General features: G+C 42.5%; 3 protein-coding genes across 5 annotated transcripts in view; 2 read left to right on the top strand and 1 right to left on the bottom strand.

The window, feature by feature from the left end:
• CCNI (cyclin I) overlaps positions 1-9,005 on the top strand; it is a 46,799-nt gene extending 37,794 nt beyond the window's left edge. The window contains exons 4-7 of the mRNA XM_063310364.1: positions 1,290-1,364; positions 4,291-4,431; positions 5,713-5,943; positions 7,193-9,005. Of these exons, the coding sequence (XP_063166434.1) occupies positions 1,290-1,364; positions 4,291-4,431; positions 5,713-5,943; positions 7,193-7,648 (903 nt within the window). The 3' untranslated portion in view covers positions 7,649-9,005. The remainder of the gene's footprint in view (positions 1-1,289; positions 1,365-4,290; positions 4,432-5,712; positions 5,944-7,192) is intronic.
• CNOT6L (CCR4-NOT transcription complex subunit 6 like) overlaps positions 1-27,622 on the top strand; it is a 386,677-nt gene that overhangs the window by 167,199 nt on the left and 191,856 nt on the right. The window lies entirely within an intron of this gene.
• The window catches only part of SEPTIN11 (septin 11), a 96,730-nt gene continuing 87,142 nt past the window's right edge, over positions 18,035-27,622 (bottom strand). For 2 of the 3 annotated variants that reach the window (XM_063310361.1, XM_063310363.1), the window contains exon 10: positions 18,035-21,320. In XM_063310361.1, the coding sequence (XP_063166431.1) occupies positions 21,296-21,320 (25 nt within the window). In that variant the 3' untranslated portion in view covers positions 18,035-21,295. Of the gene's footprint in view, positions 26,920-27,622 lie in introns of all 3 variants that reach the window. The other variant, XM_063310362.1, reaches the window with a different exon arrangement.

The raw sequence follows: 27,622 nt of genomic DNA on the forward strand, positions 1-27,622 counted from the left end.
GCCTGTGCTTGACTTGTGAGTTGTATGCCAGGGGCTGCATACCAGAAAGTATTGGGTGGGGCCAGGAAAAATAATTACAGCATTTTGTTTACATTTAAATTTAATTCAGTTTAAATAGAGTGAAGATGGTGACTCTTTAATTATATATTTCACAATTCTTCTATCATATTAAAAATCACAGTTTGGTAATTGCTTTTGCAGTTGTGCTGGAGGTTGCATCAAGGAGCAATTTGGGCGCTTGGTAACCAGTTCACATTTACGACTGTTGCAGTGTCCCACGGTGTTGCAAGTGATCGCCATTTTCAACCATATCAGCTGGCTTCCAGCAAGCAAAATCAGTGGGGAACCACATGAGTCACTTAACGACCACGTGGTTCACTTAATGACTGTGGTGATTTGCTTAATGACTGCTGCATAAAAGGTTGTAAACTCAGGTTGGATTCGCTTAGCAACGGAAATTCTGCTCCCAATTGTGGTCGTTACGCGAGGACTACCCGGAGAAGCCATCTTACCCAGCAAGAAAGCAACAGCACCTTGAGGAACAGCTACAACTGTTCCAGTCCCATAGCAGGGGGTCCCTCTCACCATCAGTCTATTCCAGGGCTCTCCAGAAAAGCCAGGCTTTAATGGCTCCCCCCCCTCCCATGAGTAGGGTGGGAGCCAATATAATCTCAAGTGGGTCAGCGATTGAGGACTTTGAGGTAGTACACAACCCCAGAATCTCCAGTTGATCATCTCTAGGACAAAGAACTGAAATTGGGCCCAAATCGGGGAAATTGGCCAGTGGGCCATTTGGATTCTTTGTCTCCCCCACTCCCCCGCCCCATCCTGTAATTTGGAATATACTGTAATCTGTCTCAAGACTTGTTCTCTGGCAAGAGAGAGGTGCAAAATGCCAAATGCCAGCCAAGTCTCCAATTGCATTTTATGCAGTTTGGCACCCGCTGCACTCTATTTAACCTCCACTGATTTTTTTCCCCTCTGTGAATCTTCTCTGCTAGCAGTGAACCCCTCCCTCTCTCCCCTCTAAAGGCGTCGAGACTCGCTGGGTGCCAATTATGCTAATAGTGGTGGATTCCAGGTTTGCTTGTCATAATGGAATATTGATTGCCTTGAGCCCCCCTCCCTGCCTTCCCCCTTTACTATGGCTTTCTGCAAGCAACTGCAGAGGAGGAGGAGATGAGCGAACTTACAGACTGGGATAACCAGTGCTTGGCATCCAGTTTTCTTGGGGAGGGGTTGGAAGTACCGTTTCTGAGATTGTGCTGCTTTCTTCTTTCCACCTGTAGGCCCGCCCAAAGTACCTGAACTGTATTGCAATCAGCTGCTTCTTCCTGGCCACCAAGACCATTGAGGAAGATGAGGTAAGTCTTCTACTCAACGGCTTGGAATTATAATGGCCACTGCTATTTGCTGAAGTTGGGCTGAGTGGGAATTTGCTCCCTCTGCTGTGCGAAGCAGGGTGGATGGTTTGTATCTCTTCAGACCATTGGCTTTGGACATCTGCCTTGTACTGGGCTGATGCTGGCTCACTTAGCAAATAAAGGAATCACCTCCTCTTCTTCTGCCTCTCCTAGATGGCTGAGGGACCACCTAGGCCCAAGGCATCATCAGGCCACCCAGAGCAGGACTGTTGTGGCAGGAATGACTTTGGGCAAAATCTGGAGAAGGTTTTGTTGAGGTTTCCAATTACTCTCTCCAAAATGTGCAAGCAAGTGAAGGCTGCTTTTGCTAGACCACCCACGATGCTGCTTATCTGAGCAGGGATTGGAACCTGGGGGGTCCGGTTCGCTGCAATAAGGAGAACTGAAATGCCCCCAACCTGTAGTTCTCCCCATCACAAGGTGCAGATAGAGCTTCCTTGCCCTTTTCCACTGCTTGAAGCAACTTCAGGTTGCTGGTGCAGCTACCCAAATGCAAGATACGTCAACTCTTGCTGCTAATAGTCATACTTGCTTAGTAAAACATTTTCACTTTGCTCTTTATTACACGCTCTTTATTACTTTGCTCCTTATTACATTTATTAAAGATTGGGGTATGATGCACTGTTTGCTACTGCAGAAGTCATCATATTTCTTTTTTAATTAGATCATTTCAAATTTGCCTGTCAGCTGAAAAGAGCTCTGGAGCTGCTCCTAAAAACTGGGGGAATTTACAGTGGCAAGCAAATACCTTATGATCGGTAAGGTATATTTGCTGCCAAATGTTGTTATTGAACATTTTTGCCTAGCTGTGTAGCTGAACAGCTGATAGAGAGTGGTTGGATAATTAGGGGAAATTACTAATAATTGGATAAAACAGTTTTCTGCACATTGTTGTTACTAGATGCTTTTGCCTGATTAGTAATCAGGTCTGCAGCAGGTGGCAGCCCCTGGCTGATTTTGGTTGATTTCCAAAAAGCCAAACCTGTGTTCTTAATTCTTGGACAGGAGACTACTAAGAAATCCCAGGACTGTAAATGATGCTGGGAAGTTTTAAAAAAATTGGAAGAAGGCAAAGGCAAAAGACTTCAATATTTTTAGAAGAAGTAAAACAAATTCAGACTAAAATTGAATGAATAAAGAATTGACTAGATAGAGGTGTCTTTGTAGGTCTTCTACATGGTGGGGGGGGGGAGCTAGTGGAATTCCCAAGAAAGGGTCTCCATCTTTGGGAACAGTGCAGGAGAAGACCCTCTCTTGTGCAGCAGATCAGTGAAGAGCATCTTCAGAAGGTCTCCTCCTACCAGCCTGGAAGCCTGCAGAAGCTTATAATGGGACAGATGTTTCTTAGGAAGTCAAGCTTTAAACCAGTGTTTCTCAACCTTGACCACTTTAAGATGGGTGGACTTCAACTCCCAACTTCTCAAGCTGGCTGGGGAAATCTGGGAGTTGAAGTCCACCCATCTTAAAGTGATCAAGGTTGAGAAACATTGCTCTGAACTATGGCTTTAAAAGTCAATACCAACACCTTAAATTTTACAGATCTTTCAGTACAGGCATTATGTGAGCCCTCTACTTTTTTTTAATTTACCTATTTACAAACTTTCCCATACTGCCATGCTGCCAAGACTTTGATTTTGCCTAAATTTTGGCCAGGGACCTGGGGAAACATTGCCCCCAAAGCTCAGTTAGTCCAAACAGTTACCAGGGTTGATGGTATCAGAAGCCGGCTCATACTCCCCTCGCCCAGTCCAGGCTTGTCCATCTAAGAGAGTAGAACTTTTGATTGCAGTGTAAATGTTCCCTGTAGGATCTTGCTGCTTTCATCACATCTCCTTGCCACCTTCATCAGCTTCCCCAGAAATGGAAGGCTTGAGTCAAGCTACATTGGAACATACCTCCTGAATCAAATATGGGCTTTATTGTTGATTCCATTAGGCGGAGGATGTGTTCTTTCCATAAAGAGCTATTCATAATCTCCCTTGATCAAGTCTGGATTACTCCAGTTTGAATGAAAAATAATGCCTCCACCTCCATAACTTTATTTTAGATAAGGATATTTTAATAAATAAAACAGGAATAGCCCTTCAGATGAGCTCCTTGGTTACCTATATTTACTTCTATTTACTTCTACACAGGACCATCACCATTTGCTATGCACTTAAGCCAACAATGGACAAGCTTCTTAAAGCCGTCACAAAAGACTTCAATGCTTTACATCTTCAACTAGGTCCTTTCTTCCTCTTCTGCCCCTTTGAAACAACGATTAAACAGAGTTCAGAAGCACGAAAAGCAACTTTTGCTGCAACATGACAATGCTAGGCCTCATCCAAGAAGCAATTGCAGAGTTGGGTCTCACGGCTTTACCCCACCCCAAGTCCAGACTTGGTGCCATGCAACTGCCACCCTTTCCCAAAATTGAAGGAATAACTCTGTGGGCATCTGTTTGACTCAGATGAAGAAGTGGAAAGGACTGTCATGACCTGGTGGAAGAGACAGTGTGAAGTTCTTTCGTGATGGTTTTAAAAAGATTCTTGGCAGTATGTTTTAGCAAGTGGTGTGATTATGTGGAGAAGTAAATACAGGTAACAAAATAGGATTATTTTCCTGTTTCATTTGTTAAAATATCTTTGTTTAAGCTAAAGTTATGGATGTGAGGCATTACTTTTCATTCAACCCTCATATAATCTGCCAGGGAGAAGTTAAGAAGTGGCTGCTGTTCTGTCCCTTCTAAAGGTTGTCCTGGTTGGAGATTGTAGTTGAGAGCATTGGAAGGGTGCCAGATTGGGGAAACTTTCCTCAGTGATCTCCAGAGTATTTCTTGAAGGATGGTCTTATCCCTGTTTTCTTCTCGGCTTCAATCCTGCAGAAGATTCCAGTACTGAAGATACTGGCCAGAGACAGTTTTTGTGGCTGTTCTCCAGCAGAGATACGCAGAATGGAGAAGATTATTCTGGATAAATTGAACTGGGATCTTCACACAGCTACTCCACTGGATTTCCTTCACATTGTAAATATTGGGAACAAAAACCATTCTACTGCTTTGCACACTCAGCTGGAGGATGTGAGAAAGATGGCTGGTCTTACTCTCCCAGTTGTCCTTCAGGATACCAAGTGTTAAGACTGGGTGGGTGGGGCCACACACATCTTTGTGCTGAATTTTAGTGTAGGTATTCAAATGCATTTTCATTTAACTTGTACTTTTGAGATATAAGGGACGCGGTGGTGCTGCGGGTTAAACCGCTGAGCTGCTGAGCTTGCCGATCGGAAGGTCGGCGATTTGAATCCGCGTGACGGGGTGAGCTCCTGTTGCTAGTCCCAGCTCCTGCCAGCCTAGCAGTTTGAAAACATGCAAATGTGAGTAGATTAATAGGTACTGCTTCGGCGGGCAGGTAACGGCGTTCCGTTTAGCCATGCCGGCCACACGACCAGGGAAGTGTCTACGGACAAACGTCGGCTCTTTGGCTTTGAAACGGAGATGAGCACCGCCCCCTAGAGTCGGACACAACTGGACTTAATGTCAAGGGGAAACCTTTACCTTTACCTTTGAGATATGGCCCATTACACTGAGTTGCAATCACAGAGCAGGAACGTATCTCAGAAATGTCCTCTCTTTGATATAAATTCAGAAGAATTTCTGAATGTAGATATAAATGTCAGAAGAATAGAAATCAGGGCACACCTTGCCAACAAATCTGAAATGGCTTCCAATTCTTTCTAACTGTTGTGGCATCCAACTGCAAGAGTTGCACTGAGGACTCTGAAAATTGTGTGTTGTATGTGTGAAGTGGCAACCTCTTCCCCAAATGGCACGTGCCAGATTTCTCCCACTAAACTGGTTTCAGGGCACCCTCAGAGTAGGTATCTTACGCCTCCTTTTGAGTCCCATTCTTAAGGCTGCTCCTTCCCAATTTCATTTTCATTTAATTATGGTCAATGATGGGCAAAATAAATTTTAAACCCTTCAGAAACAGTGGCCAAATTCAATAGAGACAATAGACCTGTCATACAAAACCTGAAAAATTAAGACCGAAAAACCAGAGAAAGCGGAGAATTGAGTAAAATGCAGCCTAAAACAGAAGATAAAATAGAAGTGGAAGAATAAAGTAAAACAAAAGGTAAACATAAAGATAAAAGATAAAACATAGAGATAAGAAAAAACATGATGCCATCACTCTGCTCCCTAATAAAAACCCAGTTGCAAACAAGGGAGAGGTGCTTCGTGTCCTACCTGCAGATCAGAACAGTAGAGATGCTAAACTTCACTCTGCTCTTTCCTATCCCGATCCAGTTCCATGCGGTCGCCTTGTCCACCAGGCCGCAACTGCTGACCAGCTTGCCTAAGGTGAATCCGTCCCAGCACGTTGCTCTGCTCACCAAGCACTTGCTGCATTGCCTAGCCTGCTACCAACTCCTTCAGTTCAAGGGTTCCATGCTGGCCCTGGCCATCGTGAGCCTGGAAGTGGAGAAGCTGATCCCTGATTGGCTAGCCCTCATCATCGAACTGCTCCACAAGGCACAGGTAGGGCAAGACCATTGCGCCTTAAGTGAAAGGGGGAGCTTTTATCTCGTCTGGGCTGCTGTCTTTGGAATAGCAGGAACCAAACTTTTGTTTGGCTTGGGGCCTGATGATTGAGGTCTCGGCAATGAGCAGATGGACCTCTGCGCGTGGAGTTACTTAATTTGTTTACAGTTTTTGTTTCTGCCCACTTCTGTACTCGTATGGTACTTTTTCTGTGGTGGCTGGGGAAGATAGGAGGGGGAATTCTGCCACTGCTTGAGGATAATAGGTTAGAGAAGTCTTGGGTGGGCAAGCTGGTGCCGCCCACATGCTGGATTACAGCATGCCGTACCCAGCAGGTAGGAGACTCTGGATGTGGTAGCCCAAACCATTTGAAATTCAGCAAGTTACCTATCCGTTCATTAAATGTTTGAAGTGCTGGTGGCTTAAACTTTGATACTTGAGTCACAAGTATAATGTTGTTTATACTTGTGACTCAAGTATCTCAAGGATGACTCTTTGCTCCTCCAGAAATGTGCCTGAAGGTAGCAGTAACTGATGTTTTTCCCTGTCCGAGTGGGACGAGGCTTTTTTGCGTTGGCATTTTGACCATGGCACTCTCATGCCTGGTACCAAACCTCTGGCAAGTCCTCTTGAACTACGCAAGGGAGTTGCCCTCTTTGATTTTGATCTCAAGTCTTGAAAACGCTAATGACTTACTCCTGGGTTGCTTTATTGGTTGTGGTGTAGAACTGGTGGTGTTCGTTTTACTGTTCTTAGCTGCCCTGGGAGTTTTATCTCAAGCTGAAAGGGAGGATACGGAACAGCTGAAATGAAGGGATGTGGAAGATATAAGTCGGCCTGTATTTGGCACTGATTCTCTCAGTGAGGGGATGAGAGCAGTAAAGAAGTTTAAAAAAAAAGAAAAGCTATGCTGATAATAAAGCAAGCAGCGGGTGAGCTACCCAGCTTCTTTCCCACTGAATGCGGGTGGCAGCTTCGCAGTAAGATCCAAACTTGAACCAAGGAGGAATTTCCTGACTGTGAGAGCTGTTAAGCAAAGGATCAGCCTGTCTCCTGAAGTTGTGCGTGCTCCGTCACTGGAGGCTTTCAAGGAAAGACTGGACAGCCATTTGTCTGGGACATTCCGAGGATTCCTACACAGGGCAGGGGGTTGGATTAGATCTCCAAGGCCCCTTCCCAGTGATTCTAACCATAAAAGTAATAACTTACAGAATCTTTCTGTGTCTTTCCTTCTCCTGAAATCCAGATGGATAGCTCCCAGCTGATTCACTGTCGGGAGCTGGTGGCCAAGCATCTTTCCACCCTGCAGCCTTCTCTGCTGCTCAACTCAGTGTACGTCTACAGTCCCCTCAAGCACAACCTGGTGACTTGCCCCACGGGGGCTTTCCGGTTCCACCCCCCCGTGGTCCCAGTCCCCGATTCGTCGCAGGACAACAGCAAACCGGAAGTGCCAGCCAAAGGATCTGCCTCGCTCTGCCGGCGCCGGCCCCCGCCCGGCAGGTGCAAGCCCACCACGGCCAAGCGCAAAGTGGAAGAGATGGAGGTGGACGACTTCTATGACGGGATTAAGCGGCTGTACAATGAAGAGTGTACTCCAGATGGAGTGGAAGGCAAAGCCGCCTCCGTGTGTGGTATCGATGTCTCATGGCAAGGAGGCAGCATTTCCCCCTGCCCTCCATTGCAGCCTGTTTCCGTCATGTAGTCCAGTGTTCCTCAACCTCAGCAACTTGAAGATGTGTGGACTTCAACTCCCAGAATTCCCCAGCCACCCATGCTGGCTGGGGAATTCTGGGAGTTGAAGTCCACATAGCTTCAAGTGGCCGAGGTTGAGAAACACTGGTATAGTCCTATGGCGCCTTTGTGGAAAGCCTCTTTGTGCAGAGGCAACATCGGGCAACCATTGGCCTTTCGGCCTAGTGGAGCAAAGGCTGTACCTGACAGGGTTAAGTAGAAGGGAGCTACCTATCCTTTTAAAAATTCCCCCTTTCCCCCGGTTTTCCTTTTGCGGCTAATTATAGTTTAACTCTGTTCAAAGTTCAACTCTGATTTTAAGTACTTAAAAAAAAAAGACCCAAAAACCAAACTCAAAAAAAAAAAAAGTAGCAAAGATTGTTTCTGTGGTGTTCTTTGTTTCCCCCGTTTCAATCTACTGTTGTGTATTGTAATCTCATGTTTTGGAGAATTGACACTGAGTGTGCAGAACGCTTTCCAAATTTCTAGCTGTGTTCTCTCTCCTTATTCCAAATTTCCTTCATTTCTAAGAACTCCCTTTGCGTAACCTTTTAAAAAATTATTTCTAAAGGCCTGTTGTACGACTTCCTAGATTTTTGCACTTTTATTTTGGGTAATATTCCCTTTATATCTTTTGCGAACAAAAGAGGAACTCCTCCTCTTCATTGGAGTTCTCTTGTTTTCTGTCATTCTAGCACTTTTGGTCTTTTGAATGTGGGATCTAAAACTACATCTGCCTTTAAAATTAAGAATTTTTTTTTAAAAGAATCTTTGTAAACTGTTCCGTTTTAGAAAGCAAAAATGGAGGCCCGAGAAGAGTGCTGTGTTTTGTTGGGGAGGGTTAAGCTGCACGATGAAATAATCAGGATTCTTAATTGTATAGGAAATCTCTGTGGCTGCTGTTCGACTGACCCAACCAAAATATAGCACATTTCTTGTGTTTTTATATTCAGACCAGCTTTGAGGAGTTTGTGCATCAGATGCAAAATAGAACGAAACAGAACAGTTGGTGGGCATTGAAAGAACCTGTCTCTGTTAGGCCATTTTGTAGCTCTCAGTTTTCACTCTGTGTAAATAATCATAGATTTTCCCCTTCCTTATGTTTTCTCCCTGACCTTTATGTTTGTGTAAATGTACAACTTAAGACAGGGACAAAAAAAAAAAAGACTTTTAAAGATCTTCTACTTCAATTCTAAGTGCACTGCTTCTTGGAATGACCTCTCCTTGATTTTAAAGCTCTCTTCACAGTCCCCTTGGAAGGTATTGCGTTCGCCAGTCTCACGGAGAAAGGCTTTGGGTAGCAATAAAAACAAACATGTTGTCCTTCAGTTTCTGGATCTTGGATTTTTTTCAAAGCTGTAGGCAAAAAAGAGGCCAAAGGGAATGAATGAGTCACTCAGCCTTTTAGCTGTTAAGGCGGCTTCCACTGCCTGTTCAGCCAAGATGTTGTTTAAAATACAGCATTTCCTCTTTCTGTAAGACTTTGGGGAACTGGGTTCAAGGGCATTCTTAACTGCACTGAACCAGGTTTTAATGACAGCCTTTGGCTCCCTCCTGTGGCCTCCTTCAGCCTCAGTTCCTGGATATATTTGATTGACTGACTGAATTTCTAGTCTGCCATCATTTTGTGCAACTCAAGGTGGCATGGATAATGCTCCCTCCCCATGTAGTTTTCTTGGCATGCTCCAGAAAGTTTGTCATGGATGTGTTGACAGAATAGTTTAGTTTACAGTAGCGTTTCTCAACCTCAGCCACAAGATGGGTGAACTTCAACTGGGGGAATTCTGGGAGTTGAAGTCCACCCATCTTAAAAGTGGTTGAGGTTGAGAAACACTGCTTTACAGTATTGGTGTTTCCTGATGATCTCCCATCCGAATCGGGCTTCAGTTAAGACTGACTCATTGACCTTTCTGGACTTAGTTTGTGAGCCCCAGAAGGCCATACCTCCAGTCTTCTCACCCTGACACTATTTCAGTATCACGGTGGGAAGTTGGGAAGAATGAGGGAGCAAAGCCTAAAATTTTTAACTATCACTGGGAGTCTTTGGAGATCGTGGTGGGATATAAATTTAATAAATCAACAAATCCTCACGGCAGGTCTACCAATTTTGTTGGGCCAAGTCAAATGACTAGCTCAAAGTCCGTCACTGAGATGGAGCTTTTCCATTCCCCACTACACTCTTGGTCCAACACATTATGGCTGTTAACGGAGAATTTTGACAAAGGGAACTCAGTGAATTAATAAATTACAGGTGTGGTTTACATGTTTTACTTTTCACAGCTCTTGGCCAGGCAGAAGGGTCTTCTGCAGCATCAGTAGATCTGCAAGCTGCAGAAGACAATAGACCAAAGCAGCTGCTATCATCCTTACTCCCCATCCCTTCTGTAATCTGCAGACCAAACACTTGGATGGACTTTGCTCCCATTCATCTGGGCCATAGCAGAATGACAGCCAAACCCCTGCTGAGCGGTTCAAGAATACAAAGGGTAGCTTGGCTGACCCCTTGCTATTTAAGCAAGGCAACCAGGGAAACAGCTGTGCCTGGAATGGGATCTCTACCCAGGAGAGAGGGAGGTTGAACAGAGCTGAAACAAAGGGCTATAGTAGACTGACAGCGTATCTTGGAACTGAAAAATTAGTTCCACTGCTGTGCACACTGTGGGCTGCATATTACATTACTTAGGGAGTCAACACCTCAAAATGGGAATCACTTGTCCTGTAGCAGCACTAAGCTGCATCACATTCTTAAGGGGTTCAAGTAGGTAGACAAAGCCCAAGTCAGCATCAGGGGAAGCTCACGGAATTAATCTCTGGTCCAGTACAGTATTTTTGGTCCCTGCCCATAATAATGATCTCCCAATTCTACATTTGCCCAAAAGGAAGATGATCCTAAATTTAAAACTATTCACCTCTCTACACAGGGAAAGTGAAACGAAAACAGGTACTGTACCTGCAATTGTCCCATTTCAAATGGGTTAGTGAAACTATTCTTCCTTTCAAGAAGGGAGTGACAGTTAGTAGAAACTGCTTTACTTGCAAAACAAAAAAGTGGCTTTTATAGCAAGTATTTAAAATAGCTTTGTTCAACTTAGCTAGCCAAATGTAATTACTGCTTTTGGATAACACCCTATGCTAATCATACCATGACTTAATGTGATGGCTACTGTTCTGACAACAGCTGGGTTCCCACACATTAATTTCCTTTTAGCCCGTCTACCAAGTGTGAATCCAGCCAGGGTTATCTCAATACGGCTAGCCAGTGTTAAAAATCTAGCATGCAGTCAGGTTTCGGGGATTTGAGAAACTGTCTGGCAACTTGTGATAATACAAGAAGGCATTGTGTCTGTGTGCATGTGTACATGCAGTAATTCATCAAACTGATATACAGTGCCAGCATTCCCCAGCCCTAGTGCCTTTAGATCAGTGTTTCTCAACCTTGGGAACTTTAAGATGGGTGGACTTCAACTCCCAGAACTCCCCAGCCAGCATGCTCTAGATAGTTGGATAGTTGGTTGAGAAGCACTGCTCTAGATAGTTGAAGTTCACCCATCTTAAAGTTCCCAAGATTGAGAAGCACTGTTCTAGATAGTTGGATTTCCGATTCCTACGAGCATGACCATAAGGCTGGGCATGATGGGAGTTGAAGTCCCATTGTGACTTAAGGCCACTGGCTTGTGAAGGCTACAAATCTAAGGTCAAGACATAGTCATTCCCACATGCATTAAATTGTCCTGTTCTTTTCTCTTCCCTCAAAATGCCCATTAAGTTTCTTTCTGCGGGACAGGATTTCCCAAAACGGCCTTTTAACTTATGAGCTAGCAAACAACACAGTAAAATGGTTTTACCCAGTCTAGACAACTTTCTAAAAGTTGCTTTTACTAGAGGGGACACATCAATTGCCTTATTAAAATAAAGATCCATGAAAGGGTTAAAGAAGGCCCCACCAGCAAGGCTGACTGGTTTTGCTCCTCTCTGGTGCATTTGGTGATGGTGTGAAATACAGATGTTTGCATACGGTGTGTGAAAAGGCATCAAGGATGCATACATCATAGACACATGGTGTGCCAGCAATGTGAACACCTCTTGTATGCAAGCAAAGTCTTCCTGTGTCTGGCACTCAGCTTGAGGCACTATTGAAGATGAAGTGATGTACGCCAAGTCATAACTAATGTAGCAACTATGAGCAGAAAAACCACTCACCATGGTCAGTCTCATGATCTATGATTTTGCACCATGGTTCCCAACATTAGTTGTGCTAGCTAAATGGATTTGGCATCTAAAAAATAGCTAGAGAGTACCTCTACTTTTCACCACCAGGAATAAGCCCACATGTATCAAGGGAGATAATTGGAGTGAGGAGATTGTCTTATGTGTATGGGAAGGCATAAAATACATTCCTGCTTGTTACTGATGCAAAGTCTGTGCACATACCAATCTCTGAACATTGACCATTCCCAGGGTATTGAGTACCAGCAGAGATCCATTCCCCCAAGGAATCAAACCCCTGTATCGGAGGGAGGCCTAAAGGAAATTGTGATTAAATGATCATGCAGGCAGCTGCATGGAGCAACGATGACAGTTGTCTTCACTCAGAAACTTCTACGCTGGAAGGCAGCCCTGCACTGGTTGCTTTATAATGTTATAAAACATTATGGCCTTGATCCATCCACATGATGCTCCAGCTGATACTTGGCTTACACCCATGCCTCTTCTTCAGTGGTTCAGTAGCATTAACTAATGTTGATGTCAATACATTTGAGTTGAAGGCTTTTCATGCAGTTGGGAAAAGATGATTTGGGAGGGAGGAGTGGGGGGAGCTGTACCTCCAGTTGTGTGCTTGCCTCTTCACATGGTTTGGCTGAGATGTTCACATGACATGTCCCCGGGCAATGTACTCTTCCTTGCCTTTTGTGCACTCTTCATCAACTGCTTCTCGCATGCCAGCCATCGCTTTGTGGGACAGTCAGTAAACTCAAGGAAAGTTGCCAAGTCAGTGATTCCAGAACAGAATTGGGAGGGGAACAGAGCCAACACCACCACTGCTGATGAGCATATGCTTTTGACCCGTATGGTTTTTTTGACCCAGAATCAAGAACCATTCACAACTCAACCACATGCTAAAGGAGAGGACGGTATCAATGCACAAAAAAAAGTGTCTCCACATGACCTTTGACAAGGACTTTTTATATTGTCTGGCTTTGCTCAGTACTTTTATAGAGCTTTGTACAGTAGCAATTGAACAATGAGGAAAAAAGAATGCACAATTCATGTGCTTCTATCGCCACATTTGGAAGGCCAGTTTGTGTTTTATTTGCACACAACTTGCACAGACTTCATAGTTCAGCTAAGGAATTCCAAAAGATGATGTGGGCACTTCAGAACTAGGTACCTTTTTCTTGTTAACTGTATTAAAGTACCCTTCTCCACTTAGGGTGGAGTTCTGTTAAGGTGGCCACGTTGATTTGTGCTCCCCCAAAAAGGGGAGAAGTACCAGTAGAAGAGAATATATGGAGCTCAGAGTTGTGGAGTTAGCATGTTACCTAGTTGGGTAATGAAACATCTGCAAGCAAACAACCAAGCTCAGAGAACACCAAGAACTCCAAAGGGGAGAGGCTAGGAGCATTTCACACACTTGTGTATGTGTCTACCTTCAAATCAGTCTTAATTCCCAATGGCTGCCTGGACAAGTCCCTGCAGTTTTTGTGGTGGCATTTTTAGAGGTGGTTTGACATTGCCTTCTTCCTAGGGCTGAGAAAGAGGGACTGGCCCATGGTCACCCAGCTGCTTCCACACCTAGGATGCAACTTTTTTTTTTTAATTTTCTATCCCTTTATTATTTTTATAAATACCTTAAGGCAGGGAACATACCTAATACTCCCTCCTCCTCCTATTTTCCCCACAACAATAACCCTGTGAGGTGGGTTGGGCTGAGAGAGAGAGTGACTGGCCCAAGGTCACCCAGCCGGCTTTCATGCCTAAGGCGGGACTAGAACTCACAGACTCCTGGTTTCTAGCCCAGCACCTTAACCACTAGACCAAACTGGCTCAAACTAGAACTTAAGTCTCATGGTTTCTAGTACCTTTAACCACTACACCATTATGCAGAGACAAATCTGGACTTGTCCATCCTTAAACAAGGAGGAGGAGTTGTGCCAAGGAGTTGACACTAACCATAATTTCATGTAAAATGCACATGTATGCGTAAAAATGCAGTTAGGAATAGGCTCTTGAGTTTCATTGCTGCAGAAACATGGCAGTGTATTTTATATCAGGGCAATAAGACATTAGGTGAACATCACCGTATGGCAAAAATGTACATCTTTTCAGACACAAATCTAAAGAATTTAGAAGTGGAGATCACAGTAAACAGCCACAAAACAACATCAATACATCACCGCTCCATGTTCATCTTGTTAACAAGATTGCGCTCATTTCAGACTTTAATCCATGCACTTAAGATAAGTGGTGGTGTAAGAGACTTAGGGATGGCATGAAGCAAAAATAAAAGGTTCCATGCAACTTAAAAAGAGACGGGGTGTGTGTGTGTGGGAAGAGTAACCCAAGACACACTTGTTTCAGAGGTGTGTATCAATGTTGCAGTATTTTAAATTGACACTTGGAAGTAAATGTGTGAACGCAAAATGGAGACCAACGTGGCTACAGATATAAGCAGCACATATCCCACACCGGTTAGGACATCAGGACTGACTAGTTTCTAGTTGCCTTGAGTAGATCACTAAAGTGTGATTATTCTTTCTTTTTAAGACACCATGAAATAGGACCCACCAAAGTTCGTGCAATATGGTACATTTTTCATTCAAATGGGCCAACTGTAGTTTAAAGCTATGATTCAGAAAGTCTCTTTGGGCAAGACTGTGGAAGGTGCGGGGTGTCGGTGTCTTATCTTCCTTGCAGTGAAGCATCTCAGTTCAGAGGGTGTGAGGGAAAGAAAAGAAAAGAAAAAAGGAGGAAGTAAGTTTCCTGCTTTGGAAAATCCTGGCATCTCAGAATACCCTTATATAAGAGATGGGAATAATTGCTAAGTTGATACTTCTTTCTCCCTGCAATGGTAAGCATTTATATTTAAAATAACATTATCTTATCTACTACTTTCCAGATAACTAGGGGCAAATAGTAAAGCATTTTTAAGAGTCATTGGGCTTGTTTAATCAATTGAATTAAGAAACCAAAAGCCATGGCGCTTTCAGCTTCAAAGCATCGTAACACACACAGAGACCTTTCACAACTCATGGTGTGCCCACTGCTTCCTCTAACTTCACTCCTACGGTCACTCCAAGACAGTGGAAATCCTGTTGCATCACCCTTCTTCAAGATTCCAGAGGAATTCTACCTTCCAAGACTGTTGTAGCCATAATGCTAGAATCAGCAGGCAATGCAGAAATTTGGATTCTGCACCTAATAGTTAAGGCCTCCCCACCCCCAGGGTTTGGCATAGAACATGGGTACAAAATCTGCCCCTCCCAGCTTCTTCTGCATTCTTCAGGACCCCCTTTAGCTTCTGCTCAGTTTTACACCTTGTTCAGGCATTATCTTCATCTGTAGATCTTGATACACAAGGAATGCTGAGCAGCCCTCCCCGGTTTAAATCTCTGACATCAGTGAACAGTGAGTCATCTGCAGGAACTGCGTGACTCTCTGCAGCAGAGTGCCTTTGTGTACATGTGGTTTATTCCTGGAGTGTATCTTTTATCTGTGGTTTTATTTATTGGATTTTGTATTTTCCATGGCTTGTATTTTGTTTTGTTTTTAATCCTGATTTACAGGATTAAACCTGTATGCTGCTCAGAGTTGGCCCTGGTTTATGCAGGATTCTATACACCCTGCAAAACAAATAAATGGAATAAACACTGCCCTAACAGAGTCCTGAAAATGAATCATGCTGTGCCCACAGAGATTGGCTCTTCAGGGATCCCATTAGTACAGCTGAGCCAGGGAAGGGTTAGCTCACGCAAGTGATGTGGTTTACATACCAAGATATAGGTGAACAGGTTTACAATGGTTCTAAGACTGGATAAAGTGGGAGATAATCAATTATGGCGCTGGTCAAGAATTCGTACCTCCGCAGTCACATCTGTTTTCAGGTTTGATCATTCTCATAGTAGGCCAACCTGTTGTCTGACATGACATTCCATAACCCATATGCTGCTTTTGATCCAAAAAGTTTGTGCAGTCCAACACAGAACTGGGGAATGCACCCAATCTTGGACAGGTGTGCTTGACTTCGGCACAGCTTGCTTGGGCTCTATTTAATTGCTTTGATTTCATTGCAAATATATTTTAATCTTCGTTTTAATGGAAACTGCTTGGTAGGGGTTTGTCCTTAAAAATATCAGTAACAGAATGAAAAGAGTAGACTGTAGACTTTTAGTGCACTTCAGGCTTTAGGAACTAAAATCATGGGTGCTTCAGCTACACTCAGTTCCTTGCTTGTTATTCCAGAAAACAGAGGTATGGTGAGTGGTTGTCCCTTTTTTATACATTAAACATGAGCAACTCTGGGAAAACATTAATCATCAATCAGATTGAACTAACAGAAATTTTCTGTTCTGGACATAATTCTGAACTTGTTCTTAGGACATGTTAACTCATTGTATTTTAAGTAGACAGGGAAGAGTTTTGTAAGCACAACAGAACAAATCCCTGTGCGATGCAAAACCCAGAATCATCTACAGCTCCGCCTCAAGGGAGTATCGTAACCAGTGGTGAACAAGGATTTCCTAATATGCAATACATGAAGTGTCCACAAGAGCAATGAAACTAGCAGGGTGCATAGGATCTTACCAAAGATACAGTAGGCAAGAGTTGAAAGTAAAAGAAGTCACACTAATTAAACTGGATTAAAAAATAGGGTGTAATGCAAAATGGGTGGCTCCATCCTCAGATTTGATGTTTGGGTTCCCATATGCTCAATTTAAGGAATGTTATGAAGACCAACTTTGGGAACCCTTGTGAATTCATATGGCTTTCAGAGTGACTAGCATACAGTCTCTCTCGGAAAGAATTAGACTCGGTGCAAGATTTGGTCTAACACTTGAGCAACGTATCTGGAGTTTGCATATAAACACACCCAACCCTCTGACATGCATAAACACACACACATCCGCAGTCCACTCCAGGAGTCCTTTCTCCTTGCATCGCCCCAAAGGAAAAGAGAAAGTTCCTCAGTGCAACAGTTATGAGGGCACCCACGTTCTCTCTGCCCCCTTGATGCCTATTAATCTGGGCCGTGTGAAAAGTCAACAGTGATGAGTGGACTGAGACTTGTCAAAGGTGTGCACATGTACGCACAGAGTCCAACAAGTCAATTTTCAAAGACAGAAAGGCGGAGGTGGTGGAAGAATGAGGTAACTTGTCTCCCAATTGGGTGTGTGTGTGAGACCCTGCAGGTTCTTCTAATGCGCTATAGTCCATTAGGAGAGAGGGAAGTGGAACTTGGCAAGGTGACTGACAGCTACATAAAGAAGAAGCTACAGAAAAGAGAAGAAAAGGAAAAAGGTTCAGAATCCAAAGAAAGGAAAAGCAACACAACAGAAAAATAACCAAGCTACAGTTTGTTTTCCAAAGTAGAGTGTGAAAGTGAAAACACAAATGGGATGACATAGTCAGGGCTACCTGGACAACTTGAAAATGCGTGGACTTCAACTCCCAGAATTCCCCAGCCAGGAATTCAGGGTCTTCAAGCTGCCAAGGTTGAGAAACACGACTTTATACTACTGAAACTTTGATCCCCGAAGAAACTAAAGCCAGCAACCTGGTATTTTCCTGCAGGCTATTTTATTTCAGTTCGATATTTGATATGGTTTCCAATGTGGGAAAGGGGAGATAAAGGATTATTCCCATGGTTAAGTGATAAACTGGGCTGCCATTATTTCAACAGCCATTTCATGCTGTCAAAAACGTTTTGGCTCTTGAGGCTAGGAATTTCATAGGCTCCAAACTGAAGCACGGGCTTCTCTGGGTAGAAATGTCCTCTGTGCCCAATCCTTGCTCCCACTTTTGCATTAGATTCAGAAATGCCAGATTGTGCCCTGAGTATACAAGCCCCAAACATGCAAACATGAAGCAGAATGTTTGAACCTTGCCAAAATGCTCTTAGCTGAACAAAGGAGCACAAGATGATATGCCAGGAATCTGTGGATCGTCAGAAAAATAGAGTGAAACAAAAATGGAAAGAAAAATGGAAAAACCAAATGTAAAATCAATGAGGTTCAAATTATTTTGTTTTCAGGTCCATCCCCATTCCCAACCCATACAAATATGGAATAATAAATCAAAATCAAAACGTTTGTTTAAAAAAAGGCGGCCACATAGACACAAAACAATGCTAATTACTTGGTTGTTGTTTTTCTTTAAATGTATTTTCTGCTTCCCAGTTTGGGTATTCAGGCTTTTGGGAAGTGAACATTTAAGAACATATACAAAAAGCCCCGTGTCCTTCAAATGCAGAAGATTCCCAGCATTAGTGAACTTTGAAAAATGAAGACATTTTTTGACATTGTTAACAAAGGTCTAATGGACAGATACATAACATATATAATGCTATAGTCACGGTAAATTGGTTACAAATTGATTCTGGTAAAAACATAGGATATCTTCAAAATAGGAAGTTAATAAACAAGCTAGACCTAAAAAGTTTTAAGGCTGTTAAGTAAACTTCAAAAAACACACCCCACAAAATAGAAGTATACAAACAATATATTCCTACTGCTGTTCACAGTTTTATTTTCAATAAGTTGGGAAGGAGAGGTAAAACATAAACCTTCATATATGTTTCAAAACTACACTGCCAGGCACCAGTTAGACAGTTATAGGTGCAGTATACTGTAAATGTAGCTGTGGTTTTGATTCCATTTTTGAGGCGAAGTTCTAGCAAAAACAATTTGATTCCAAAATGGTAAGTCACACATACAACTTGCATGATCAGGAATAACAAAAGCTCACAAGTACATCAATGTTTGCAAAACAAAGGATTTACTAGCAGATCCATACCCAATTAAGAGAAAGATCTTGGATCTAAGATTTTCAGCCCCACTGAAGCCATCTGGTCCAAGCTGAAAATACTTCAATTCCCAGAATTCCCTGTTCAAGCATGTCCACTACAAAGAATTCTGGGAATTTGAAGCACAAGTATCTGGATGGTGCCTAGGTTGAGGAATCCTGTTTTTGAACGTGATGTACCCATTTCATTAAAACAATTAGCCCATGAAGCTGAGGAATTCCAAGTAGGTGTACCATCATCACAGCACTCATCTTTTTCCTGGAGTTGTGCCTACTGGTACCATGTGTCTGATACGTTTCTTTCTTTATGAATTCATCAATGATGATATAGTCAAAACAGATTTGGTTGCCATCTGACAAGATCCCACTAATGTGGCAATGTTTAGTAGCCCACAATTAGTATTTCTTGTTCAGCTGCCACTGGAAAGATCATATCCCAGGTAAGTCCAGTTCTGTATAATTCCAACTTCAATATTTTGAAGACACTTTTATTCCCCACTGACCCAATTACTCCTGGCTCTGGTTTTTTCCTTGGTGAACAGCCCTTTTTGGAGACACCCAGTATCTGGAGATCACTGTTCCGTGCTTTGGAATCCATGGGATTGAAATGTAAATACAATTTCAGAGGCTTTTAGGAGGACAAGGGAAATTTGACAGAGAACTAAGTAAGCAAAGCCAATTTATATCGATATGGAAATCTCTGAACAGGGAAACATCAAGGTACCTTTAGATGATCCAGCTGTGCAGTGAGCATGTACAATCTCACTATCAAACCATGTATTTCAACATGCCATGACTGTGTTCCATCTTCACGATCCTGCATTTCTGATATACAGTCAATCCCACAGAAAGGTCACATACAACAGACAACCAACTCTCTCATGGTGGAGTCACTGTATGGTGCTGGTGATCTAAAGACACCCATGAGAAAGAAGCAACTGAGATTCCACTAACTCCTACAGAAGAGAGTCTAGTGCTGAAACTTTTTCAATTCCAAGAGTTATCAATTATGCCTCTCAGGGTTGCACATCAAGGTTGGTCTTACTACAAAGCACTCACTTCAAGCACCAGATTTTTGAGGCTAGGTACCACCGTCTTGTCTTCAAGCTTTTTGTTAGCACTTGGCTGGATTCACACAGCACAGGAAGCCATAATGTAGTTAGTTTGGTTTGGGTTTAGTGTGTTGTGCAAATACAACTCTAGTTTATTCAATAAACCATCAACTGGTTTATTTATTCAATGAAGCATCTCCTACTGCTATGTATGAATGAACCCAATCCTATATCGCTTTTTGAAGATCAGTTTCGATATAGAGGAAGTACAAGCACAAAGTATGTGAAAGTTGATTTCTATATTCTGGCACTTGAAATGCTACTTATATGAAATTAACCTTCAAAATATTTGGGTGAATGTTTGAATCTTTCTTTCTAAACACCCCCCCCCCCCAGTAGTTCTGTCAAATGAAGTGAATGACAATTTTCTCAAAACAGATGTAATTTTTTTCTCTAAATCAGACTGATCCAAGATATTATACACATAAGGGTAAGTCATAATTTTGCTTTTCATGATTTCAATTAAATCAGACTGATAGTTGGCCTAATCCGGATGTTTTTTCTTTTTTTAATCTTAGTATATAACACCTTAGAGCATATATAAAATAGAAAATAAAGATATAAAGTTGTGCATTAATGTTTCTGCTTTCAAGCGGTGCGTGTGTGTGGTGTTGTGGTTGTTTGTAATACCAGGAGCTAAACATCTGGGAACAAAATCTGCTTGTTTAGCAGCAGAGAACCTGGGAGTTAAATGAATTCAGTGATGGAGCAGAAGGAAAGCTCTTTTGCCTTGAAGAAGAATTACATTTGGAAAGACTGCTTCTACTGAAAAATCAGGACAAAATAATTTGCATCGCTGTTCCTTTAAAACAAGCGGGAAGAATAGCCCACTTGTTGATAATCAGAACTGGCAAAGTGCAGTCAGTAACCTAATATTAAAATATGTAGCACTGTGTTCCAAGGTTGTTTAATGACTCCTATGTGGAAACTGAATTAATAGGCTAATCCTTAACACGGGTCCCTTAGTGGGATTCCCACATATATGCAAAAGACCTTAGGTTACAGTACAAAAGAATGAAGTTGCAATGACTCTAGATGGCATTTCTCTCTGAACCAGCTTAAATTCAGGCAATAACTGAAATCAACTGGATTTATTTCAAACTTAGAATGTTTATGATGAGGGAGAACCTACCAGTGTAAGCCCATGTAATGGAACATGAAGTAGACAAGACCTATTTGCTACTGAATCATTCTGGTTTGTTATGTTTTAGTTCCCACTGGAAATTTTGGGACCTTTCTGTGATTCAGCTGTGTCCCTGATCTCAAAGGAACTTAGGTCTGATGAACTACTGGAGTGGAGTCAGTGTGTTTATGTTCCAGTTACAGATGCTCATTGTTCATCCTGGCCAAAAGAAGCAGAAGACCTCTTTCCAACCCTACTCAATTCAGGTATACCTGTTAGCTCCCTCCAAAGGGGGAAAAACTTTTCTTCTCAATCTGTACTTACATGCAGAGTGAAAGCACATCCAAAAAGTTGTGAGGAGACATTATTCCGTGCACAGCCAAGGGTTACTGTGAAGAAAGGCATAGATACAGAAAGGAAAAGCAAGTGCAGCAGTCAACAAACTACACATGGCCTAGAGAGTAGCTACAGCGGGATGAGATCCTGGTTTCACTGTTATTAATTAGTTCCCTAATCAGCAAAGGGTTAGAAGTAAGAGATACAGGCTCCATTTTCTATTTTGCTATCATTTACTGGATCTGGAATGAGGGCTGCAAATCCAGTGCACATAGAAATTTGCATCCTATTTACCTGTACCAACCTTCCTGTGGGACACCTGCCTAAAGGTGTCATGAGCAATTATTCTTAACGGACGATATACCCTGGATGGGAGCAATGGCTAACAAATTATTTAATTGGGGCTTGGAGAAGGTAATAGGGAGAAAAGACTTTAATTTCTCTAACGAAGTTGTCTGCACTGCCTCTGGATGGATGGGCCAAGAAGAAAAATAACTGGAGGAAGTTAAAAATTATGGACTGTACTTGGCAAACAGAGTTGAATGGGAACTGCAGCAATTACACCCAGGTCAGGTGACCTGGTATCCTCCAGGTATCTTGGACTACACAGTAGGGTGACTCAGTAAATTTACTCAGTAAATTCATCCAATCCACTGCTTCTTAGATGGATGGAATTCTCTCCTTCATCACTCTTTCCCACCAACCTGCCTGTTTCAATCACAAACACATTCACAGGGGAAAGGTGGATCCCTTAGATGATCTAGTAATGTTGAAGAACGTCACTTTTGAGGGTGAATGATACTACATCCAAGTCTGACATTGGCTGTGCTGTGATTAGCCTTATAAAATCCACACAGACTTGGATGTGCCTGTGAACACTCTATGAAAGAAGAGGAAGCAGAACCACAAGGCTGTCCATAAGGAATTTTAGTCCATGTCACTACAGGTAGCCTTCGTTCAGTGACCACAACTGGGACCGGCAACTCAGTTGTTAAGCAAAGTGATCTCTAAGTGAAACTGCCTGTGCCTATGATCTTACGTCAGCTTTCTTTTGCTTTACAACCTGTGAAGGTTGTAAATGCAAGGATTGGTAGTAAAGTTACTTTTTCATCACTGTGGTAACTGCGAATGGTCGCTAAACAAGGCAGTCGCTAAAAGAGAACTGCCGGTATACAAGTCAATGGTGCAAAACCTGATGGGCTATGGAAGCTGAACAAGTTCTTTACTAGATTATTCACCGGACAAACCATTTTACTAGCTTGGTGAATCTCTGAATAGGGCCTCTCCCAGTGCCTGAAAAGTAAAAAGGGCCAACCCTTACAACCGCTTCAGCACCGGTGTACTCAACCAATGATTAATGGCTAACTTAACACAGTTGATACATAGCAGCCATTTGCTTACTTGACAATGATTCAGTTAGTGGGGGGAGAGGCCTGTTTAGAGACTAACAGAATGATTCCCCCCCCCATTTCATTTGGAGGAAGTGTCAAGGCTCTTACGCAGGTGGGGTCTCCCCATCAAGTGAGGACACAATATTTATCATCCTCCTGCTACTTTTGACTTTTTGAACAAAAACAAGTTCCCCTGACTGCTTGGAAGGACACCACAGATGATTGGCTAGCCAATGAATTTCCCACACAGGTAAAAGTACATATATGTCTATATCTCTCCCAACCAGTGTTAATGTGCGTTTGGGGCATAATAAAGGTTCTATTAAACTAAGCAGGAGAAATAACAGATTAAGCAGGCATGGAAGCCAATTAAAAATAGGACACAGACAGACATGGCTAGTAGAAGCACACCATACAAGCATTCAAGCTTCGGAGAAGCTGAACAGACAATTACACAATAGGCGTTAACAGTGCATGGTTAGGAAACTGGCTCCATCTCAAGACTGGGAGAGTTTAAGGTCTACCAGCAGAGAGCACAGCTTTTTATCTGGTTCACTCGCTAGCCCCTTTCTCTCTAGCTTTTCTGATAGCTCAGTTCTATGCTTGGCCTGTTACCTCCCCAAGAACCACCTTTAGATGGAGGAGGATCAAGCCCCATCACTGGTTAGTTTTTGCATTAGTTAAGAGCAAGAGAAAATAGCCACAAAATCCATCTCAATGGTTCAGATGGAGAAGCAAGTTTGGAATGTGAAAAGCAGGCAAAGACTCAGGGGACTGGTAAATGTTCAATAAGCAGTTTAAAAAGGCAAGAAACAGGAGACTACCTAGTAAGACGCAGAGAGAAAGTTGGTAGGGCATCACCTGGAGAGAAAGTGATCCAGAAGCCAAGGGCTAAACAGAGATCACCACCTCTTGGAATATATCAGAAATGAAAAGATTCTGTCCAACACAGAAAAACAGAAACAATCAAACAGAGCTTAAAAACAGAGGAGGATAAATTTTATCTACACATTCATCCTTTGCTGGCGCATGCCATTTAACAATGATGAAAGTAAAAGTCATCCTGACAAATAGCTGTCTTCTTTCCCCATCCCAGGTCTACACTGAAAGCTTGCACAGGTTTTCATCTGGATCAGTACTCATGGCTTTGCTCTTTCTCAAGACACCTGGAAAAACAGATTTAACCCATATGCCAAGATGTCCATTGTTTTAAAGATGATTGGGACTTTAAAAAACCACAGCTCCCATCACTGTCTGAAGTTAAGGGAAACCAGAAGAGTTAGACCACGCTTAATCAACCTGATGCCCTCTAGCTAGGTTGAGACAACTCCCAGATTTCATGTCCAGCATAGACTTCACCCATGCTTCCTGTGAATTGTGAGTGGTGTCATCCCAACTCACTAGAGAAGCGGTTCTCAAACTCTGGCAGATGAGTTCACACTTTTGAGTATTACTAAGCTTACAAATCAGCTTTCCACTTGCCCCCTTTTCTTAGCAGAGGCATAAGGGTTCTGCAAGCTCCCAATAATATTGTATTATTTTACTTATTATTTAGGTTACAGAACATTCTTTTGAAATGATCTTTTTTATGCCTGCATGTGTACTTATTTTTCAGGAGTTTTAAAGACCATTATGTCAAAACGACAATGAAGTGTTGTCATTTGTTTGGATTAAAGTGTAATTTATTTTGTGGATTAAAGCGACTGAAATGGACAAGATTCTCACATACAGCAGATGGCATCACAAAGATGAAATCCAGATTTCAGGATTTATGCAGAAGTAGGCAAGTTTATCCTTTTCATTAGAAATTGTTTTAAATATGATTGGGGCTTTAAAAAAAATCCAGTGCAATAGTTCTGTTTTATAATGTACTGTTCTACAATTTTATTGTCTATAGATAAAAACATTAATAAAATGTATTTCTTGCCCAACATTACCCACAAGGAAGTCATTTATTTTGTTCATGGGGGCATGATGTCATTTATCATCTTAGCAGGATGCAGTGTCAGAAAGTTTGAGAACTCCTTCAGTTAGAGGGTAGCGGCTGGGAAAGGCTGTCATTGACTTATTGGAATTGGCAAATGAAATTTTAAAAAATTGCTTGAAACACTTCCTTTTACATTCATTAAAGGTACCTAGTACTACTGGCTTGAAGTCAGGTGACGAGGCATAGCAATAATATCCATTACCACGCTAAGCTTGATCCCAACTGTAATGGATTGTTTCTTTATTTCAGAGTAAGCGGTTAATTAATTCCTTCAGATACGCTTTGATTTTGCAAAGCTTAGCATTCCAGAGCCTTTTCCAAGGAGTGACTTGGTGCTCCAATTGTCCCCTTAGGTGAAGAAACCAAAATGGAATCAACCATCCATCAAAAAAATTGCAACTCTGCATTGGATATATGTTGCATTTGTTAGTTTTATTGCCTCCTTCCCAGAGCTGTTTGGTTAAAGCAAATCAACCTGCTGGGGCAAGTTAAGAAGCAGGAGGCCCATGTAATAGCACCCAGAAAAATACAAAAGTATTATGCAAATGGAAAGCCATGCAAATCAGAAAGTGACATGCAAGCGGTTCCTGGGTCTTCTATCACCTTATATCTTCCTAGAAGAAGCACCGGATTCCACAGGACTTATGAGCACAGGACACAACGGCACAGCTTCCATGGAAGGCTGAAAGTTCCTTACTGCCACCCCTGGGCAGCTGGTGATTACAAGATGGGATTGAGAAATACAACCACGTCCCTTTTTTTCCCCCATACCTTCAGGCAAGTCTGATAGTCACTAAGAAGTTTTAGAACGGTGCAAGAGTTCTTGGTGAGAAGCAGAAGAGGGAAATACCTGTTGTACCCTGCAGAGAATTCCAGGACAAAGCCTCAGCCAAATCAGAGACATGTACTTGTCTCTGATAGTCGCGCTGACTCATGGAGACAGCCACTATTCCAAGATCTGAGCCCTGGCACAGAACGCTGGGTCTCAGGGAGACTAGTGGCAACCAGAATGAATGCTCTGGCGGCACTCCAAGGGTTGCTTTGTCTGATCTTCTCTTCCACCTGCTGCAGGACACAAGGAAGATCTTCTTACTAGGTATTCCCACACTGCCCTTGGGATTCCTCAACGACAGACTGAGACTTGGCAACCCAACTGAATTCAGCCTGACCCAATTTTCTCCAGAGATGCAAGAAAAGTTATATTTGTAATAGACATCATCCTGGAGAGCTCTAGAGAAACCCTACAATTCTTTCGTGCTAGATCTTTGCATTACCTTGATGGCTTTCTGGAGAACATAATTCATACAGCTATTCATCCCTGTCAAATACCAGACTGGCATGATTTTCACTACTGCTAGCTTTAGAAAAATGGTTATAGGTTTTTGTTGGTACAGAAAGCCAAGAGCAGTACAACTGGGATGACGACTTTCTAAAACTACTGTGATCCTAATTGAGAGAAATGTGCTCCAAACTGGAGCCACAGAGGGACGTTATGTTTCTAAAACCCTAAATAGAACATCTTCTGATCTCAAACTGCCTCAAGGCACAATCAAATTTGTAAAATAGTATTGGTTTCAATGGGAGCTAAAATTAGGCACGTGCAATCTTCCATGTGTCAACTCAGAAGGCAATCCCATGGACTTCAGTGGGACTTCCAGGTAAATGTGTTGCTTCCCATTAAAATCATAAGGATAGCAAAGGGCTTGGCTTCAGTCCTCCCCTTGAATATGTTGTTACAAGAATGGGACCAAGCTTGTCATTAAAGACATTCATAAGCCCCCAAGTTTCAATCAAGAGGGTCTCTGGCATGAACCCAGAGGTCAACAGGGATGTCTGCCATGGATGTGTGTCCAAAAAGTCAAGATGATCACAACCATTGACTGACGCCCTGTCACTTCTTTATGTGAATTGTGATGCATGTAAAAAAGGACAGGGCTTTGATTGCATCATTGAGGCTGCCATCTTGACTTTTTGGCCCCCCTCCCTGCTGACACCCCTGAACCCAAGGGGCAGGGTTCATGAACTCTTTGGCCCTGATCCTTCCACCTACTTTAAAGAACATCACCACTGCTGGTCTCCTGAGAGAAAAAGAAAAAAGGAAACAATAAAGCACAATGTCAGGTGCCCCCTGTTTCACCCACCCATCCCCTTAATACTAATCAGAAGGACTTGTGTTTAAAAGAAATAGATATAAGATGGCTGAAACACATTACTGCAAAAGCGGGGGAATGCAGGAACGTCCTTTGACTTGGCAGGCTTTATGTGAAGCTTGAACTGCAAATTAAAAAACAAACATGAGAATAGAAATGTTAGAAATAATAGCAACTCAAAAGGAGGGGAAAATCAAGGGGGGGGAACAATGGGGAAAGGCAAGAGTTGACATTTGTTTCTTGCTTCATGGCGGAGACTCATGCAAAGGAATTATTATGGAACGTAAAACAAAAGAATCCAAAACACAAACCACCCCCTAACATTTAAAATCCATGCTCATCTCGACTGCAGGAAAACCTAGTGCAAGGTTACAAAGCCTTTTTAAAGCTTTTTAAAGATTAGCACTTTCTCTGAGAAATTAGAAACTCTAAAAGCAGAGTTGCTTTGATTGACGGATGATGACCCTTGAAAGCTCAGTGATAAAACTCAGAAAAACCGAACCTTTCAACCAAACAAAGCCAAATGGATCTAGTCTAACTTAACAACTCCATTTCCACATCACACTAACCCATAATGAGGTTGGCTTGGTTTTGGCTTAACTTCCTGCACAAACCAGACCGTTGTAGTTTGAAAACTATGTTTATGGCTGATAGTGTTATCCAGACCCAGCCAACTGAGTATATTTTCAACAAGCTGCACTTAAAACAGAGTGCAGTAAGATGTCCAAACTCTAAGGCAGCTTTCTATGTTCCTCTAAATTCTCAGGCAGAAGATTTTCCCAGCTTTGCTCCAGGGAGTAATTTAATTTGATCCCCCTTTCATGCAA

This window comes from Candoia aspera, chromosome 8 (assembly GCF_035149785.1).
Source record: "Candoia aspera isolate rCanAsp1 chromosome 8, rCanAsp1.hap2, whole genome shotgun sequence".
In the NCBI taxonomy this organism is placed as follows: Eukaryota; Metazoa; Chordata; class Lepidosauria; order Squamata; family Boidae; genus Candoia; species Candoia aspera.